This window comes from Cololabis saira, chromosome 8 (genome assembly GCF_033807715.1).
Source record: "Cololabis saira isolate AMF1-May2022 chromosome 8, fColSai1.1, whole genome shotgun sequence".
Lineage (NCBI taxonomy): Eukaryota > Metazoa > Chordata > Actinopteri > Beloniformes > Belonidae > Cololabis > Cololabis saira.
In genome coordinates, this window is record NC_084594.1 from 22,951,775 (window position 1) to 22,969,414 (window position 17,640).

The window sequence follows — 17,640 nt, forward strand, 5'->3', positions numbered from 1 at the left end:
AAAACCCAAACACAAGAAGCCCACTGCACAAACACAGATTTCTTAATAAAGGCAACTCGCAAACAGAAAAAGTAAAGTTAGAGAATAAAAAAATAGATTAAGCGATTAAAAAAACATGTCAAATACGCTTAAATGTCCCTGTAATTAATTGATCGCAATTAACGCTAATTTGACACCACTAATACATATGTTTAAAAGTACCTTGTCTTTGGAGACATAATCTTGATATAATATCTATATATATATATATATATATATATGTATATATCTATCTATCTATCTATCTATCTATCTATCTATCTATCTATCTATCTATCTATCTATCTATCTATCTATCTATCTATCTATCTATCTATCTATCTATCTATATATATACATATATATACATATATATACATATACATATATTCAGATTCAGGCGACTTTATTGATCCCTTTGGGAGGTTCCCTCTGGAGGAACTCACTCACACAGCACTGTCATATACAAATCAAACACCCCAAAGACTAAACACCGATAAAAAGATTAAGAATCAAGATGAAAATAAAAGTGCAGTGCCATAAATAGAATTATATGGATCGTAAAGAAATAAGTGTTTTCAAACACAAGGTACTTTTAAACATCATCAGAAGATATGGTTTAAATACAAGTTCTTTCCTTAATGTGAGCTCAGCCTCTAATGTTGCAGATGCAGATGCTTAGAGGTCCTCATTATCCTCACTGACTCATGCCAGAGGCTACTGTACTGTATATACAGTATCCTGCTCTTCTATAGATTCTTTGGGGGCTTAGCTCTAAATGTTGTTTCTTTAAATTGCATCCACATGCTGGGGACACTGTTGAAGCCACTGGCTCTAAAAGAAATTTACTTTTTGCCTCAACAAGCAAAAATGATGTCAGGTTATGCCGTATTCCAAAAGTCTAAAATGTAAACAGCTTTTTGATCACACATTTTCTTTTCATTTTAGTGCCATAGACTCCGTGGAAACAAATGCTGAAAGAGGAATTATTAGATTACAGAAGCAGTGATCTTTACATTGTCCAAACCTCTGCAATTCGAAATATGTAGAATAAACAACGTCTTCCTAAAGTGTTTTAATTCTGTTTTAGTCATTCCACGTTGATATATTCATTCAGGATCAACGCTGACTACTAACATAAACCAACACAATTTTCATTATAATTGTTATAATTTCCAGAATTTACATTATTTATTTTTAATTCAAACTATTTTTTTCCGTCACAGTGCCTTGGTATCACTTCACCCTCATTATTATTGATTGTATTTAACTTTTGCATTATCTTTAAAAAGCAGGCACACAAAAGAGGTATCAAAAGAACATCGTCTTTAGAAGACATTTGTTTTGGTTTTCAGTGAGCACGTAAGCCTTCTGTTAGTCACGCTAATACAGTTTGGTTCTGGGTTGGGTTTCTGACCTCTTCCGCTAACTCACACATGCTTCAAGTTAGGAACAAGAGACTGGTTTCTACCTGTGTGAGTGCAAAGAAACCACCTGACAGCTTTCCCAACACATAATGCACTGACCCTCATGTGCTCTGGAGCTCCTGCAGGATCTCTGGTAAATAAGTTACAGACCGAGATGTTTCTGGGTTGCAGGATTCTTTCTCTGTTTACACGACGGTTATGGTGGCACTCGCCATTTTCACGTTCAAGTATTTGTGTGACACACACTGTTTTTTACCAAATATGGTTCTATTCCATTAGTCCCAGTGGGTTAATGTCATTTATCTGTTCCCCAATCCATCAGCAGATACAGTGGGATAACGATGGGCATGTGCCAGAACAACAAAATCATAGTAAGCTAAAGTCGTAAGACTCCACAGTATAATAAGAATGCGGTGCCATTGAAACCAGATAAATATGCCCGGGCTATAAATATTTAGACATTTCCACATATTTTGGGCTTCAGGAACAGCACTGGAGTGAATTCAGTCTCGAATGAAATTATGGACACTTTTTCAGTACCAGGATCAGGTGTCAGGCTTGATTTGAGGTGCTTTATCTCACAAGAAAAATTGCATGTGAGATTGACACACCGATTGAGAGTTGGGGGTTATTGTTTAAGTTGGAATTGAGTTGTTTGTAAATATAACGTGAAAAAGAAAATTATTGCAAGGGAAGAGTCTTAAAAACCAAGCCAACACGTGGCAGATACGCTGCAAAGAGTCATTTCTAAGAAAAATGTCAAAAACCTTTTTTTTTTTTTAAAGATATGAGACTATTTTAGACTGTTATGCTAGTTTAAAGAATGCTAGTAAAGAAACATTTTCTTACCGCACTGGCAAAGATATCTTTGCTTAAATAACAGACAACTTTTGATTCAATTCATGTAATTTTAGGCTTTTTTCTAGAAGTGCTGTTTTAACAGTGTAGAGATGGTTGATTTACCAAAAGAAAAACAAAAAAGAAAGAAAGGCAACTCAGCACCCTCTCCACACTGTTTTTAGAGACTCAGAATAAACAAGCTTATCTACAAATGACAGGAGAAAAAGTTGCCTCTTTCAAAAAGAGGAAGTGAAGAAAAAGCAGAGACCACCAGCCAGAGCTCTGCACCCCATCTGTCACATACTGTATGTGATGGTGTTTGTTGGAAAAGCTGGCATGTATTGATGACATTGCCGCTGACAGAAGAAACAGGATGACTGCATGTGTAGCAGAGCGGTTTTCTGTTCTCAGGTTCAGCAAATGCATCCAAAGTCTTGTCCCACATTTCACCGTTCATAGTTTTTAGGGCGAAAAGAAGAATCAGGCTTGTTCTCAACTCATCAATACAGTTACCTGGCTTTCAGCTAAGTTTCAAATGATTTTTATGAACATGCAACTAAAGAGATGACTTGACAACAAAAATGCACAAAAGTGAATTACCGAATCTCACTGAATTACCTTCAGTGAGTCATCAATGGCAAAGAGTTTGGACACAGTAATAACTGTGAGGATTTTGTTTGACTTCTTGTGCATCGACCCACCTCCGTTCAAACCAATGAACCTTCAAAATAAACCCAGTCAAATAAAGGTTGAGACATAGCACAGAAGCATAGAGCTGGATGTTACAAACTAATGTAGTTATGGACTTGAATTCATCCTGATTCCTGTTTGATGTGAGAGATTCTAGATACATTTGCCTGAAGCTATTGATAGCTGTGATGCTCTTGCTCACTCAGGAAAAATGTTTTTTTCAGTTTTTTTGTTTTTTTTACAGGTCTTACATACATACTACTTTAAGTCCTTTTTATGACTTATATGTTCCAACAAAAACTTCAATTTGATTCTGACTTAAGTAAATATGATGGTTTGAGTTTTTGTTTTTTTGTAGGAATCCCTCTACCGATCTACAGAAATATGTTTAAAAATACAAAGAATTACTTCTTAAAGTAGAGGCTCAAGTACATAATAATGTAGTAATATCAGTCTTGAGTATAAAGTTGAGTTTTGACCTTATGCATAAGCTGTAATATATGCAAATAATAAGAGATCAGACAATGTTTCTAATGAATACTTTATTCTGTGGAGCCAGGAATAAAAAAAGACTCCTGATAGAAGATTTTTTCAATATTCTAGCATTTTTAGTTGATTCAGTGAGTTTACAGTACTAAGACAACATAGACATCATACGTATGCTGGCATCGTTCCTAACAAAATACTATTGTTTGCAATTCTTACAAGGCAGAAGTTGCTTTAAAAATGATGGTGTCACTTCATAATGGTGTTGTTCACCTGAGTGCTCTGAGAGAGTTCAACACCACACCCGTACTGTGAACTGTGCAGTATCGATTAATGGAAATACCTCACACAAGGCATGGGACCTATTGTTGCTTTATGTAATAAGCAGTTAGCCATGATGATGGCTTCAGATTCTTTTGGATAAATAATAACACCGGTCTGCTGGTCAACACACGCAGAGCCAGCCTGAGGCATAAACAAACTAAGTGGCTGCTTGGGGCCATGAAGTCATTATAGCTTAAAATAACCTGCCATGTATTGACTTTTCACAGGGTTTGACAACTGCTTCTTTCTTCTGTTCTCACCCAGTCTCTTACATCAGAGAGAGGGTCCAATAGAAGTTGCATAAAGTAATAACAATTCCATTTATTCACCCTCTATTTTTACCAGACCTGAAAAAGTAGAATGTATATAATTTGCACAATTTTATTTGAATAATTTTTATTTATTTATGTATTTGAATTGTGAAAAAAATGTCAAAGCTCTGACAATGACGTGATCTTCTGAATGATCTTTAGTTATGCATTTATGTCCAAAAGGGATTAAATATGTATGTGCAGTATCCGCAACTAATATGAGAAGTCAACACATCCTTCATATCCAATCAGGAAAAAAGGTGTTATCCCATGTTTAAAATCCTGCTTGTGTCCTTCTTTTTTTATAGAACAACAAAACTTTGTGTTGCTTTAAAACAGAACTTTTTAATCAAAAATCAAAGCACAAAGTTAGTAGCCGATGACACATTTGATTATTCACAAGGAGCATTGGAATATTTTAAATATTTCGCTTGTTTTTGTCATGAAAAACATTTAAGGGAATGTTTACAGATTTTACATATACCGGTAGTACTTTTTGCTTTCTGTTGAGCATCCAGTTCTCAGCACTTACTTTTGTGGCTATACATTGCTGTGTTGCTTCAGAGCCCTCCTGAATTGTTGGCTGATTAAAAACACAAAAGTATATGTTAAGATAGATGCATCAACTTTTTTAAAGGCCAGCCTGTGTGGTCAGATTAAATAGCGCACATAATCAAACATGTGATTCCAGATAGGCCGACTGACAAAAAGGCTGCAAGTTTAGTTGAGTGTCCAACGAACCAGAAGAGATGTTTTTACTTTGCGTCTGCATGCAACATCCCTGCGTTCATAGAAACAATGCTTCCTTTAGCTCAAGCAAAAGCAGAGGTCATCTATTTGTGGCGTGGCTGAGCAAAGCATTTCCAGGTTTGCAAAAAAATGACTCAGCAAGTCAGCCATTTGTACAACATTAATACAAGTGAAAGACACATGTGACTGTAGGCATGGCAGTTTCAGAAACACCTGAAGGTAAGTGCTTTTTATTAATTCTTCCCTTTTTCAAATTAAATGATAACCAATAAAATAATTAATTCACATCAAGTGTTTGATCACAAAACATAAACCAGAAACCCTTGCAGGAAAAAGCTATTAAATTGTACATTAAATGATCGGCTTCAGTGTACTTTTGCTCATTTGAAGTATAACTCTTTGGTCACAAAAAAAGGTTTTACTTTTAGACACATCCATGATTATGGATTTGTGTATTTTTAAAGCACAAAATGAAAGTCAAAGAAATAATTACACTGAAAAGAAGAAGAATGGTGGCATTTAAAATGCACATGGCAGATCAAAGCTGATTTCTGAATCAAACACGGGACCATTTTAAATAACATAGATGCTAAACGCATGCAGTGACTCAGAATGGAATATAAGATAACAATACAAAGATCATTTCTCATAACAAAGTGAAAATCCAAGCTCACTGTACAATGACAGAGTGAGTCAGGAGGAGGAGAGAGATAGAAAAAAAACTGTAGTGTGTCTGTTCATCTTCAACTTTGATATTTTCCTTTCGGGGTTGAAAAAAATAAAGTAAGGGGAGGGCAATGCAGATATAGGATGCAGGGCTTCAGCAGACCGAGTGCTTGCAACCAGTAAGGAGGACTGCAGTGCTTTTAAAAGACATCCAGTCAATAATAGTACTGCCGATCGATTTCAAGGTGAGAATTTGACCAAACTGCCGACTTTCATTATGAGCTTCAAATTGGTTTTTTTAGGTTGTGATATTCCAAATAGGTAAGCCAATCGCGGTTTAAAGTATGGATTATTGTGTTTCTCTTCATGAAAAGGTTCAGGGTTATATTACAATATCAATAAGGCATTAACCAAACTGACTTTGACAAAATTAACTAATAGTGCCTGAATTCAACAGGGCAACTGAACACGTTTGCTGACACTTGTCCTGCATTTGCAGGCGTGATGTGACCAGCTGTGCCGAAGTGGCGCTTTTACGCACGATGGAGGAACTTCTGCGCGAACTAGACTGTCTGCCTCAAAATGTTTCATGGAGCAACTCAAGTGGTGGAAATGAAAGTCATCCAGGAAAGGCCACAGTGAACCCTCTGAAACGAAACGAAGAAGTGGCCAAAGTGGAAGTTACCGTTCTCGTCCTGGTCCTGCTTCTGGCTCTGACCGGCAACCTGTGCGTCCTGTGGGCGATCCGCACCACCAAGCACGGACACTCCAGGATGTATTACTTTATGAAACACCTGAGCATCGCAGACCTCGTTGTTGCGATCTTTCAGGTCTTACCACAGCTCATTTGGGATATCACATTCCGCTTCTATGGACCCGACTTTCTCTGCAGGCTGGTCAAATATCTCCAGGTGGTGGGGATGTTTGCGTCCACCTACATGCTCGTCTTGATGTCTATCGACAGATGCTTAGCCATCTGTCAACCACTTCGCTCCGTGCACAAGGGAAAAGGAAAAGATCGCTTCTGTGTGATCGCGTCCTGGATGCTCAGTCTGGCTTTCAGCACCCCGCAAGCGTACATTTTCTCTCTGAAAGAGGTCGGGAGTGGCGTGTATGACTGCTGGGGGGACTTCGTGCAGCCATGGGGGGCCAAAGCATACATCACGTGGATGAGCCTGAGCATTTACATTCTTCCAGTGGCAATATTAAGCATATGCTATGGCTTGATATGTTTTAAAATATGGCAGAACATCAATATTAAAACAAGAAGGGAGAACACTTTTGCTGCCACTTCAAGGCTGCGTAAAGACGCTCATCCGCTCTCACGTGTGAGCAGCGTGAGGCTCATTTCCAAAGCCAAAATACGCACAGTGAAAATGACTTTTGTAGTGGTCCTTGCTTACATTGTGTGCTGGACTCCCTTTTTCTTCGTCCAGATGTGGTCTGCGTGGGATCCTGCTGCACCAAGAGAGGGTAAAATCACAATTTTGCTATTAATTATTCTCCAAAGATACAACTTTAACTGTATGTCATAGTCACCAAAAGCAGTGTTCCAAGCCAGGTTCTGTTACCTAACAACAGTTTTAACAGTCGATTTGTATCCAAATTCATATGAAAGTCCAATAATTATAATGGTACAAAGTATGTCTCAAAACCTTTGACTTTCTTTTCTACTATTTCAGGATTAAGTGCATGTCCCCATCGCTCATCCTTACAAATCACAAACACGTTTTCTAAATGCATTAGCAGCAAATCCCCTTCTTTTTCAGAGCATCACAGTGCCGTTTGAATCCAGACTTTCCCACAGTGAACACAGATGAATAAGAGTGTAACTGGTTATCAGTCCAGACAAAGTCCTCAGAGCCATAAGGAATGTAGCTGTATCTAGACATCAAAGACGTTATTTCTTTAGGGGGGGGCTTTACTTTACTTTACTTGTGCTTTACTTTTAAAGATGTATTGTTTTCTAAAGTTTCACACATGTTCATTCTGACCATTCAGATTCAAATCAGTTCTAAACGAATAAGGTGAACCATCCACCTGTTTCAGTCCTGCTCCAAACCTTTTCCCTTTTTTCCCCTAAGAAACTCATTAAGGTAAGTGCATGCATGGGAATGGGTGGAGGGTGTAATCAGGGCCCACTTATTAATTTTCTTAAATATTAAGAGAATAAGCGATTTTTCTCAATACGGTTAATTGTTTTCAGTTTGTCTAAAAAATGTTATCCTCTCACTTAAGATAATTTATTGTCACATTATTCTTCTTTAATGTACTGTTTACAGTGCTAGTCAGAATTATTGTCTCCTGAAATTGAAAACTCAATTGTAATTAAAAAATTAAGATCATCATCCTAAAAAAACATGTTAATGTACAGTTATTCTGTAAAAAGAAAAAGTATATACAGTAAATACATTTTACACACACACACACATAAATATATATATATATCATCATCATCATATATATCATGTACAGATCTTGTACATAAAAAAATTAGCAATTATTACATTAAAAAATTGTACATAATGAGTAATTAAGACATATTTTATACTCGTTTGCTTGTTGTGTGTACCAGTTTTTCAGTATTGTGTTCAAGTTCTTTAAGGTTTTTATGCTTGCTGGTCTCCGTTAAAAAATGCCAGCTCTCAGCTCCCTTCAAAGATTTTCAGTAGAATTAAGAAAACGAGTCACTGCAGGCAAATTTAAAACCGTCTCTTAGCGTTTTCTTTTTTTTATTTTAACATCCAATACAAGAAAAATTACTTCATATCATTGTTTTGTTCAAAAGCTTCAATTTGTACATACTATTGTTTGTTGTTGTTTGTTTGTTTTATATTTGTACCGATTCGTACATTTTGCTACAAATTACTCAAGAAGTCTCTGATTTCATAATTCCTTTGACTCATTCAATGCCTCCTGTACCAGAGGCAGCACCGCGTCCCCACAGCATGACAGCACCTCCACCATGTGTTTCTGTAGGTAAGGTCTCCTCTCCCTTAAAGGATTCATTTTTGTATCCCAGAAACAAACTTGAGCACTGCATTTAAAAAGAGTTATACTATGGTTTACACTATAGGAAATTGCCTTAGAAAGCCTTAACCAAGTGAATCAAGCTTATTCTGTTAGGGCGGTACTCGCTTAGGAAAGCATTGCATTATACAGGCTGAAACCACCGATCCAGGTGTGATTGGTATGTCGCTCAAGGTCAACCATAAGGCATTTGAATATATTGCATAGTGTTTTTTTTCCTCTTAAACTTCAACCACTTTAATTATCAAACACTTTTTTTGTGCACCACTTTCCTCGATATCATTACATAGTTTTCAGGGATTTAGGATCCTATTTATGAAAATAAAAATTCTGCAGCTGTCACACTCTGTTGCCTTCATCGTGGTTAGAGAGAAACTGGAACCACTTAGTTTCCTTTTATGCTTTAAAATAAATAAATAAATAATTGAATAATTCAGGTCATGTGAAAACTAAAAATGAAACATAAGGGTTTTTTTTTCTTTTTTTAGGAACTAGTTTGGTTAAGATTCAAATTAAATCAAAAACTTGCCTGTAGTTGTTTTTGCACTTTATTTTTGGTATCTATCTATCTATAGACATTTAAGAACTGATTTAAGTTCTTAATTAAGTTAAACAAATACAAATACTGTTTCTCAATATGAAATGACTCAGTATCCTTCCTGAATTTGAAGAAGGAAATAAATGTAAGTGAACTTCCTATAGATCCTGGTTCTTCAGTACAGGTCCTCAGTTCCCACCGTCCTGTTTGTTGGTGTTTCCCTGCTCCATCACACCTGGCTCAAATTAATAGGTAATTGACAGACTTGTGCAGACCTTCATGACAACCTGATGGTGATCAATTCATTTCAGATGGATGTAATGCAATAGTGAAACATCTAAAATGAACCAGGGAGTGCCTTCTGAGGAACTGGATTGACGAATGCTTCTCCAGATTTCAAAAATAACTTTTGAAATGAGAGTAATTAAGGATAACTCAGATTTAACTGACTGTCTGCATTTTTTTATTTTGATTTACTGCAATCTCTTGAAGTAATATTACCCAGGATACACCTCTATGTAGGTTAGTATTTATTGCTCCAGGTCTTTGACCTAAGTGGAAAAACTCTCTTGAAAGGCTTAAACTTCAAAGTTACCATCACCCCACAACACCAGCTCAGGATTCACTCTAACAGATAACAATAAAAAAATAGAAAATGCAAATGACAGCGGTACAGCCAGCTGTCATACATTACAATCGACATAGATTATTTTCAATTTTTTCATATAGATACTGAAAACATAGTCAACAATAGTGCTTTTCTCTTTTATTTTTGACATCAAAATAAAATTTTGAGGTATGTAAAAGAACTTTCTTCCCTATGGTCATGACTTCCTACACCAACAAATACATTTTCCGTCTCTGCGTAGCCAATTTTATTTTTCTCTTTAACAAACACCTGTCATGCTCTGGGTCATTTCGTAGAGATGACACTAAAGTGCTGTGGGGAATCAGGCAGAAAAAGAGCAGCTCAACTCAGGAGAGGAGACAACATGCACTGAATCTCCCTCACCATACAGTATTAAGGATTCAAGGAAAAATTGGAGGTCATCCACTTTCCACTGTTAAAGTTTCTGCCTCAATGTTCTCTTGGGGTATAATGATTGGAAATGTAATCAACTGAGTGAATAAAAAAAGTGCAGTTTTCCACCCACAACTGTCTCTTTTAAAAAGCCATTTGTCATCATTGTGTCAGTTTGAAGCTTTATCCATACGGTAATCATTAAACTCTCATGTTATTTTTAATAACCCAACTTATTTGGTGGTTGTCTGAAATGTGTTAACATGTCGGCACATAATTCAAAACCATGTGCAATATAAATACTGAGAGGGGACTAAAATAAATTAAATGGACAGCTCAAAAACTCGTGATTTTAATGTGGCAAAATCTTCTGTACAAGTGTCTGTTTTGTATCACTATTCCTTTCATTTAACACATTAGCCTATAAACACGGCCCCACAATGAATTGATTACAGATTAGCAGGCGAATATCACAACTTTCATGGAGAATGTTTTCTTTTGGAGATATTTCTTCACAAATTAGTCCCGAACTGGCCATATAGTGACCTCAAGATTTGCAAAGATGACAATTTTATTAAAGTTAAATGTAATGTTTTTTTGGGGTTTTGAATGTCTGGTTTTAGTCAGACAAACATAATGATTTAAATGTCCAGTGTCATGTAGCCTAACTGTATCGATTTGTCGTAGGAAAAGCAGTTCTTAACATAATATTGCTAATACTTTCAGTATCTCAAGGGAATAATATTGTGCAAAGTTCAGTCTAGAGAAATCTCAGTGTGCAACAGACAAGGCTGAAGGCCAATGCTGGATGCACATTACCTTTGAGCCCTCAGGCAGCACTTTACAAGAAGTTTTTCAGATAAGGCAAGGCAAGGCAAGTTTATTTGTATAGCACATTTCAGCAACAAGGCAATTCAAGGTGATTTACATAATACAAGTTATAATGCAGTGGCAGAAAAAAAGAAAAGTTAGACTTAAACTAGAGTTACAAATGAGTACTAAAATAAATATTGTTTAATGTTAAATTCAGAATAGTTTAAATCTGTTAAAGGCAGCTGTAAACAAATTAGTTTTTAACCTTGATTTAAAAGAGCTGGAGTTTCAGCATTCCTGCAGTTTTCTGGCTGCAGCTGGCTGAGGCCTGGAGCTGGCTGGGGCCTGGAGCCTGCAGCCTGGAGCCTGAAGTTTGTTCCAGATCTGTGGAGCATTAAAGCTGAATGTTGCTTCTCCATATTTAGTTCTGATTCTGGGGACACAGAGAAGACCCTGAAGCAGAAGACCTGAGAGATCTGGATGGTTGCTATGGCAGCAACAAGTCCCTGATGCATTTTGGTCCTAGACCAAAGTCTGTTCTCTGAGGCACAGGGAGCCAGTGTAAAGATCTCACAACTTGTGGTCCACTTTCTTAGTTTTGGTGAGAACCCGGGAACAGCATTCTGGATTAGTTGTAGCTGTCTCATTGCCTTTTTATGCAGACCTGTGAAGACACTGTTGCAATAATGAATTTGACTGAAGATAAACGCATGGATGAGTTTTTCAAGGTCCTGCTGAGACATTAGTCCTGTGATCCTCGAGATGTTCTTCAGGTGATAGAAAGCCAACTCTGTAACTGTTTTAATGTGCCTCGGAAAGTTCAGCTCTCAGTCCATGACTACACCCAAATTTCAGGCCTTATCAGTGGTTTGTAGCTGTAATAGCTGAAGTTGTGTGCTGACTCTTAAACACTCTTCTTTTCGTCCAAAAACAACTACTTCAGTTTTGTTTGTGTTCAACTGAAGAGAATTATGGCACATCCATTCATTGATTTGTTCCATGCATCTACTCAACGCTTGTATGGGCTCATTGTCTCCTGGTGACATTGTAATGTAAAGATGTGTCATCTGCGTAGTTATGGTAACTTATCTTTTTATTTATTATTATTTGAGCTGGTGGAAGTATGTAGATGTTAAATAGGAGGGGTCCTAGGATAGAACCTTGGGGAACCCCACATGTATTTGTTGTTGATTCTGATGTAAAGTTACCTATTGACACAAAGTAATCCCTGTCCTTTAAGTAAGGCTCAAACCAGGCAAGTACTGTGCCAGAAAGTCCCACCCAATTCCACAATTGCTTTAGCAATATACTATGGTCAACGGTGTGAATTGGTGCGCTGAGGTCCAATAATACCAGCACTGTGGTTCTTCCACAGTCTTGACATGGGCAGTCTCACTGCTGTGGTGAGCACGAAAACCAGATTGGAAGATGTCAAAGCGGTTGGTCAGAGATAAGAAGGTATTTTCAATATACAAGGTAATCTCCAATGAACATCAAGACAGTGGACACATGTTCCATGGTCCTATGAGTCAATATTTTTAGCTGCATTTGGGAAAAATGGGTATCAGGTTCTACATGTCACAGATAAGAAATCAACACCTCAAGACTGATACCAATGAGAGGTCTAAAAGATTTTACCTGTCATGGTAAGTTGGTACATCTGTGCTTATGGTATTAGTACGTGTTCACTTTAGTATGGAGGTGCTTAAGTGTTTTAAAAAGCACTTTGCTTAACACTTGTTGTTATCAATATATGTTTTAAACATACAGTATTTAACTTAACTAGGAGTACTGTACATGTGAAGGTATAACGCACAATGCAGAGCGGTACCATACATTCATCAGACATAACATTATAACCACCCATTTTATGCTCAGTAAGTCAAGCTTGTGTTCCCAAAGAGTTCTGATCAGTCATACAGTAGTCTGGAAAAAGTAACATCTGACGGTGTCATGAAGTGTGTGATTCCATGATTACAGCATTAGGTCATTTATGTTGTGGGGTGGAGTCTCTGTTGATTGGGATTACTTCCCACAGTTGTCATCACTTCCCATTATATTGGTTTCTTGAAAATGTGGAGGTCAAATTACACCCAAGACTCTTGTTAGTTCTTTGAGCACTTCCTATTAAAATTGTTAAGGGTTTCACTGGTAACCTGTTGGAGAAGGCAGCCACTGTAGGAGAATTATGTTGTCATGTTGGGGGTGTGAGTGGTATAAAAGCAATTATAGGTAAATGGGGAAGTTTTATAACATTCATGTGAATGTCAGGATGAAAAAGAAAAGGAGCATGTTGTTTTACCAAGATGAGCAGAGTTTACTCAGATCATGTGACAGTTAAAGTTTTGTCTGATTAGTGTATGTTGGAATTTAGGAGAGACATATGCTATCATCAAGGAAACATATTTTACTTTGGGGTTTGTGGTTGTTTCTTCTTGATAATGATTGACATTCTGATCAGTTTACAACAGTGCAGCTTCAGAGACTCAGAGGATAGTGTGTGTTTGACATACCTGTATACAGTCTAGAATCACTCTCCTATTGAAATGTATCGCTCAACATGAAAAACTAAATCACATCATCACATATTATCGAGGAGATGAATGTTTGTATTCAGCATGAATAAACAGATCTTTCTTGCAAAATATTTACAAATAGCATTCTCCATTCCCAGATGAATAAAAAGTAAGGAAGACTGATGTAACAACATTGGCCGGGTTTCCCAGATCCAACCTCTCTTAAGGATTTAAGAGAGGTTCAAAGAAGGTTTGAACTAAGAGACAACCCTAAGATATGGGTGTTTCCCAGATGACTTCTTAACACCGTCCTTTAGTTTCGCTCTTTCAGACGCTCTTTGGAGCAGCTGTCCGGTTCTGAAACCAAATCAATCGATGCCAGGCAAATCGATCACCGATCACTATCAGCGCATTTTCACATGCAGCACTGCTACCTAACGCACTAATTCCCTGCTGCCTGTGCGTTATAATAAAAAATTAAGATGATAAATATAATTCAATGACCCTTTTTCATCCAAACGGTGCGTTACTCCGTTATTTCTGGCTACAGTGAGGCTTTTTTTCCCCACACGCAGAAACCGGGAGTAAACGGGGTGGGCGTGTGTGTGCGTTCAAAAACATGAGCCAAGAGAAGGCGAGTTTCGCAAATCGCAACGTGGAATTACAGCAATCCCTGGTTTTTCGCAGGGTTTATGTTCCAAAAAGAACCCGTGATAAGTGAAATTCTTTTTACAATTATAGAGGGCTTCAGATTGCAGAGATCATCCCCGCCACGCATTACTGCTCTTCTGAATGATGCTGCATCCCGAGCGTCTTTTTATCCTAAAGCCCGCGGTGCAGGTGCAGTTTTTTCAAGAGAAGAAAATAGTTATGGGTCGTTGTCTTCGCTCTTTTTTCTTCTGGGCAAAAAGATTCTTATAAACCGACACCATTGATTGTATTTGAGACTGTAATGAACGATTCATCAAAGGATCCCGTTCTTTCAGCTGCTGCTTCCCTGTCATCACACATATAGGTGCTCGGGCTTGGGCTCGGGCAGGAGGATCGGTGTCCCGGCTGCCTGCAGCGCGGTCCGACAGCACGTCCAGGGGACTGAATTGCTGACGCACGAATGCGTTCATATAAACAGTTCTGCTTCGCGCACGGCGACGCGGTTGATTAGCAGCGAGAACATGCTGTATAGCAGCCAAATTATCAAATAAATGATATTCATGATGATCGTTTTATTTGTGCGTAATGCATAAAGCATATACAGGAACACACTTGTTATTCCTTATTTTTCCCCCTTTGCTGTCACCAATAAATGCTAAACAATATAAATCTAAAGTATAAAATAGATCAGAATTTGTGCGGGGTGCATTGTTTTAATATCTCATTACTTGGTGTGATATTGATTTGCCTGACGCGCCTGGATCTGTGAGTCTTTGTTCACTAAGATGGTTGTAAAGACTGGGTCAGCAGCATCTTTCATTTCCTTCTTAATGAAAGAGATACTTAAGCTAAGAGCGACTCTGGGAAACGCGATTTTCTTTCACAGGCTCCTTAAGAAGGTTTGAAAGAAGTCTTTCGCTGTTAAGAACTACTTAACTGATCTGGGAAACCCGGCCATTGTTAACATACCTGTTCTTTCAACTATTTTTGAGTGTGCTGATGAAGCAAATTACGCTTTTCTTCTTGATTATGATAAAAAGTGTCAGCCAGGGTAATCCTCATAACTTATGTTGGTTCTGGGCAGCAACTACTGTAATGTTGATTGGTAGAAAACAAATTACTTTTGTAATTTTTGTATATTTTATGTTTCTAAACATTCATTGTTCTTCCATGTCTTCCTCTCCAGACATGGCGTTCATCATTGCCATGTTGCTGGCCAGTCTCAACAGCTGCTGCAACCCCTGGATCTACATGTTCTTTGCCGGTCACCTGTTCCACGACTTTATGCGATGCTTCTTCTGCTGCTGTAGACACTACCTGACAGACTCTTCCTGCAACAGTGATCAACAGTCCAGGCATAAGAGCAGCTCCTCCACTTACGTCATCGGGAATGCTAGCAGCCAAAGGAGCCTGACACACATATCCAACACACGGGGGGGACTGCAAGGACAAGTCCGATGAGAGTCACTCAGACTTTAGGAAGTACAGTTTTCCATCAATCACGCAAGTCCATATATCAGACGTTTAACCATTTAAAGCAGAGATTAGTGTCCAAACTAGGAATAAAATGGAATGCAAAGTGATGTTTGAACAACAATCTCTTATGTTTAATATTTAAAATTGTGTTTTCTCCACAAACTTTGGTCCCTTGCAGATCTTAGCAAACTGTCCCACCATCATTCATGATTTGAGTTGACATATGTGAACAGGAAATAATGTTAAATGTTCATGCTGTGTCAAGATTATGAATACATTTTGTGTAAATATACTTGTTAAACATGGCAAAAAGAAGAACAATTCTGAAGAGTTAACATTTAAATATGAATTTTCTCTTCATATTAAAAGACTACACTATCAATAGCTTCAACCTTGCTTGTGCTCCTCTGTCCTTCATTCTTGTACACTAGAGTAAAGTTCCAACTTTACTTTAATTGTTGTTGTTCTGATTTGATATATATTGATATCAGTGACAACATTGCTCGCAGCTTGATCCAGCTTGATCTGAAGTAGGGCATTTGACCAAATTGAGGCTGTATTCTGTATATTGTTTTTCTGCCATGTAGCAACAGCAGATTCACTAAATACTTTCCACTCCTCTTCATGTGCACTCTGAGATGATTATTTTTGTTATTCTCCTTATTTTTATCAGCTGTGTCTGCTTTCTATGGATGTTGATTTTCAATTTCACTGTGCAAAGCTTATCATATGAAGCAGATAGATGGAAATAGACCTAATGCAGAAGATTATTTGTACATGAGATTTGTGTAAGTTTATCTGGGGGTGGAAGTTTCACACTGTACTGAAAGTCATTGTAAGCATGCTTTTGCAAATCATAAATTTATATAATATTGGATATAATAATATTGAACAATTTTTGCTCTATAAATAAACTCAAGATATTTTGCATCATTTGTTCAGCGGGGATTTTTTATTTACTAAGACGTGTGGTGTTTCTGCTGAAATCTTTGCAGAAATACAGTAAATTCTCACATATATGCAAACTTTTCAAGCCCTTCTGTATCGTAAACAGTCACAAAATGCCACTGGAAAGTATAAAACCAGAATATTGTGAAAAGTTACTTGAATAGAGATATAACTTCTGAATACTGATGTCAAACATGTTTATCTGACAATAAATTCTTGTACCGTCTTCACTCCATCTTTTAGTGAATAATCCTGCTCATCTTGTGAGAAAAATGTGTCTTTCACTTCACCTATCCGTCCATCCATCAAATAAGTTCATGATGTGGAGCAGCTTCCTATCTCTAAGGGAGAGCCCATCCAGCCCTGTAGCTTGCAATTCATGAATGAATGGAGATGGATGACTACGGAGTAATAAGTAAGAATAAGCTGACAAACATGTGAGCATTAACAAGATTTTAGAGGTGGCTGTGCAATGTAATGAGATTAATGAGATTAATGAGATTAATGAGTACTTGTTTAGAATGAACAGTACAGGAGGTTGTAGAAGGTGGCAGTTATTGTTGATACATTAATATTGTACAGTTTGCAGTGTGAATGTGTGGAAGACCTGAAGATGTTCATGAATAGATTCTGCTCATCAGCTCCAATCCAGGCTTCCCTATACTGTTGGTGGTTATACTGTAGGAGATGCAGCAGCAGAAAGGCCCAGTCCCCCCTCTCACTGGCACCTTCCTCAGCTCCTCTGGGATAATACTGCAGCGTTCCCTGACCAAACAAGAGAAGTTTATCTTTCCACTGTGTCCTGTGTCTTTTTCGGGGACTCCTTCCAATTAGACATGCCAATAATATCTCCTGGGTGAGTTGTTATAGACACATCTTTACCAGATACCCTAGTTGGCTCCTCTCAATGTGGAGGAGCCCCAGCTCTACTCTGTCTGTCCCAGGAGAGTGAACGTCTCACAATGTCTACATCCAGAAAAACAGGAACCCTGCAGTCCAGGAATTCTGCAGTCCAGAAATCCTGCAGAGCAAACTTGCTATCGCTAGTTACTTCTGGTCCTTGCCTTACATGGTTTACCACTGGTAATCTAATCCAAATGGTATGTATATTTGTTTCATTTCATTGCTCTGTCTT

At 37.7% G+C, this 17,640-nt stretch overlaps 1 protein-coding gene across 2 annotated transcripts; it reads left to right on the forward strand.

The window, feature by feature from the left end:
* The first annotated feature begins 5,756 nt into the window (after positions 1-5,756).
* On the forward strand, positions 5,757-16,721 carry oxtrb (oxytocin receptor b). 2 transcript variants are annotated; one of them, XM_061727287.1, is made up of 4 exons: positions 5,757-5,833; positions 6,012-6,985; positions 8,438-8,491; positions 15,268-16,721. In XM_061727287.1, exons 1-4 carry the CDS (start codon positions 5,790-5,792, stop codon positions 15,540-15,542), a joined length of 1,347 nt encoding a protein of 448 aa, XP_061583271.1. In that variant the 5' UTR covers positions 5,757-5,789; the 3' UTR covers positions 15,543-16,721. The 2 variants fall into 2 exon arrangements, with proteins under 2 accessions (XP_061583271.1, XP_061583272.1); XM_061727288.1 differs by lacking the exon at positions 8,438-8,491.
* The last annotated feature ends 919 nt before the right edge of the window (positions 16,722-17,640 follow it).

Coding starts and splice junctions, on each gene's coding strand:
- oxtrb (XM_061727287.1), top strand. CDS start 5,790: ATGAGCTTCAAATTGGTTTTTTTAGGTTGTGATATTCCAAATAG. Junction 6,986..8,437: donor TCCTGCTGCACCAAGAGAGG/GTAAAATCACAA, acceptor CTCCTGTACCAG/AGGCAGCACCGCGTCCCCAC. Junction 8,492..15,267: donor TCCACCATGTGTTTCTGTAG/GTAAGGTCTCCT, acceptor CTTCCTCTCCAG/ACATGGCGTTCATCATTGCC.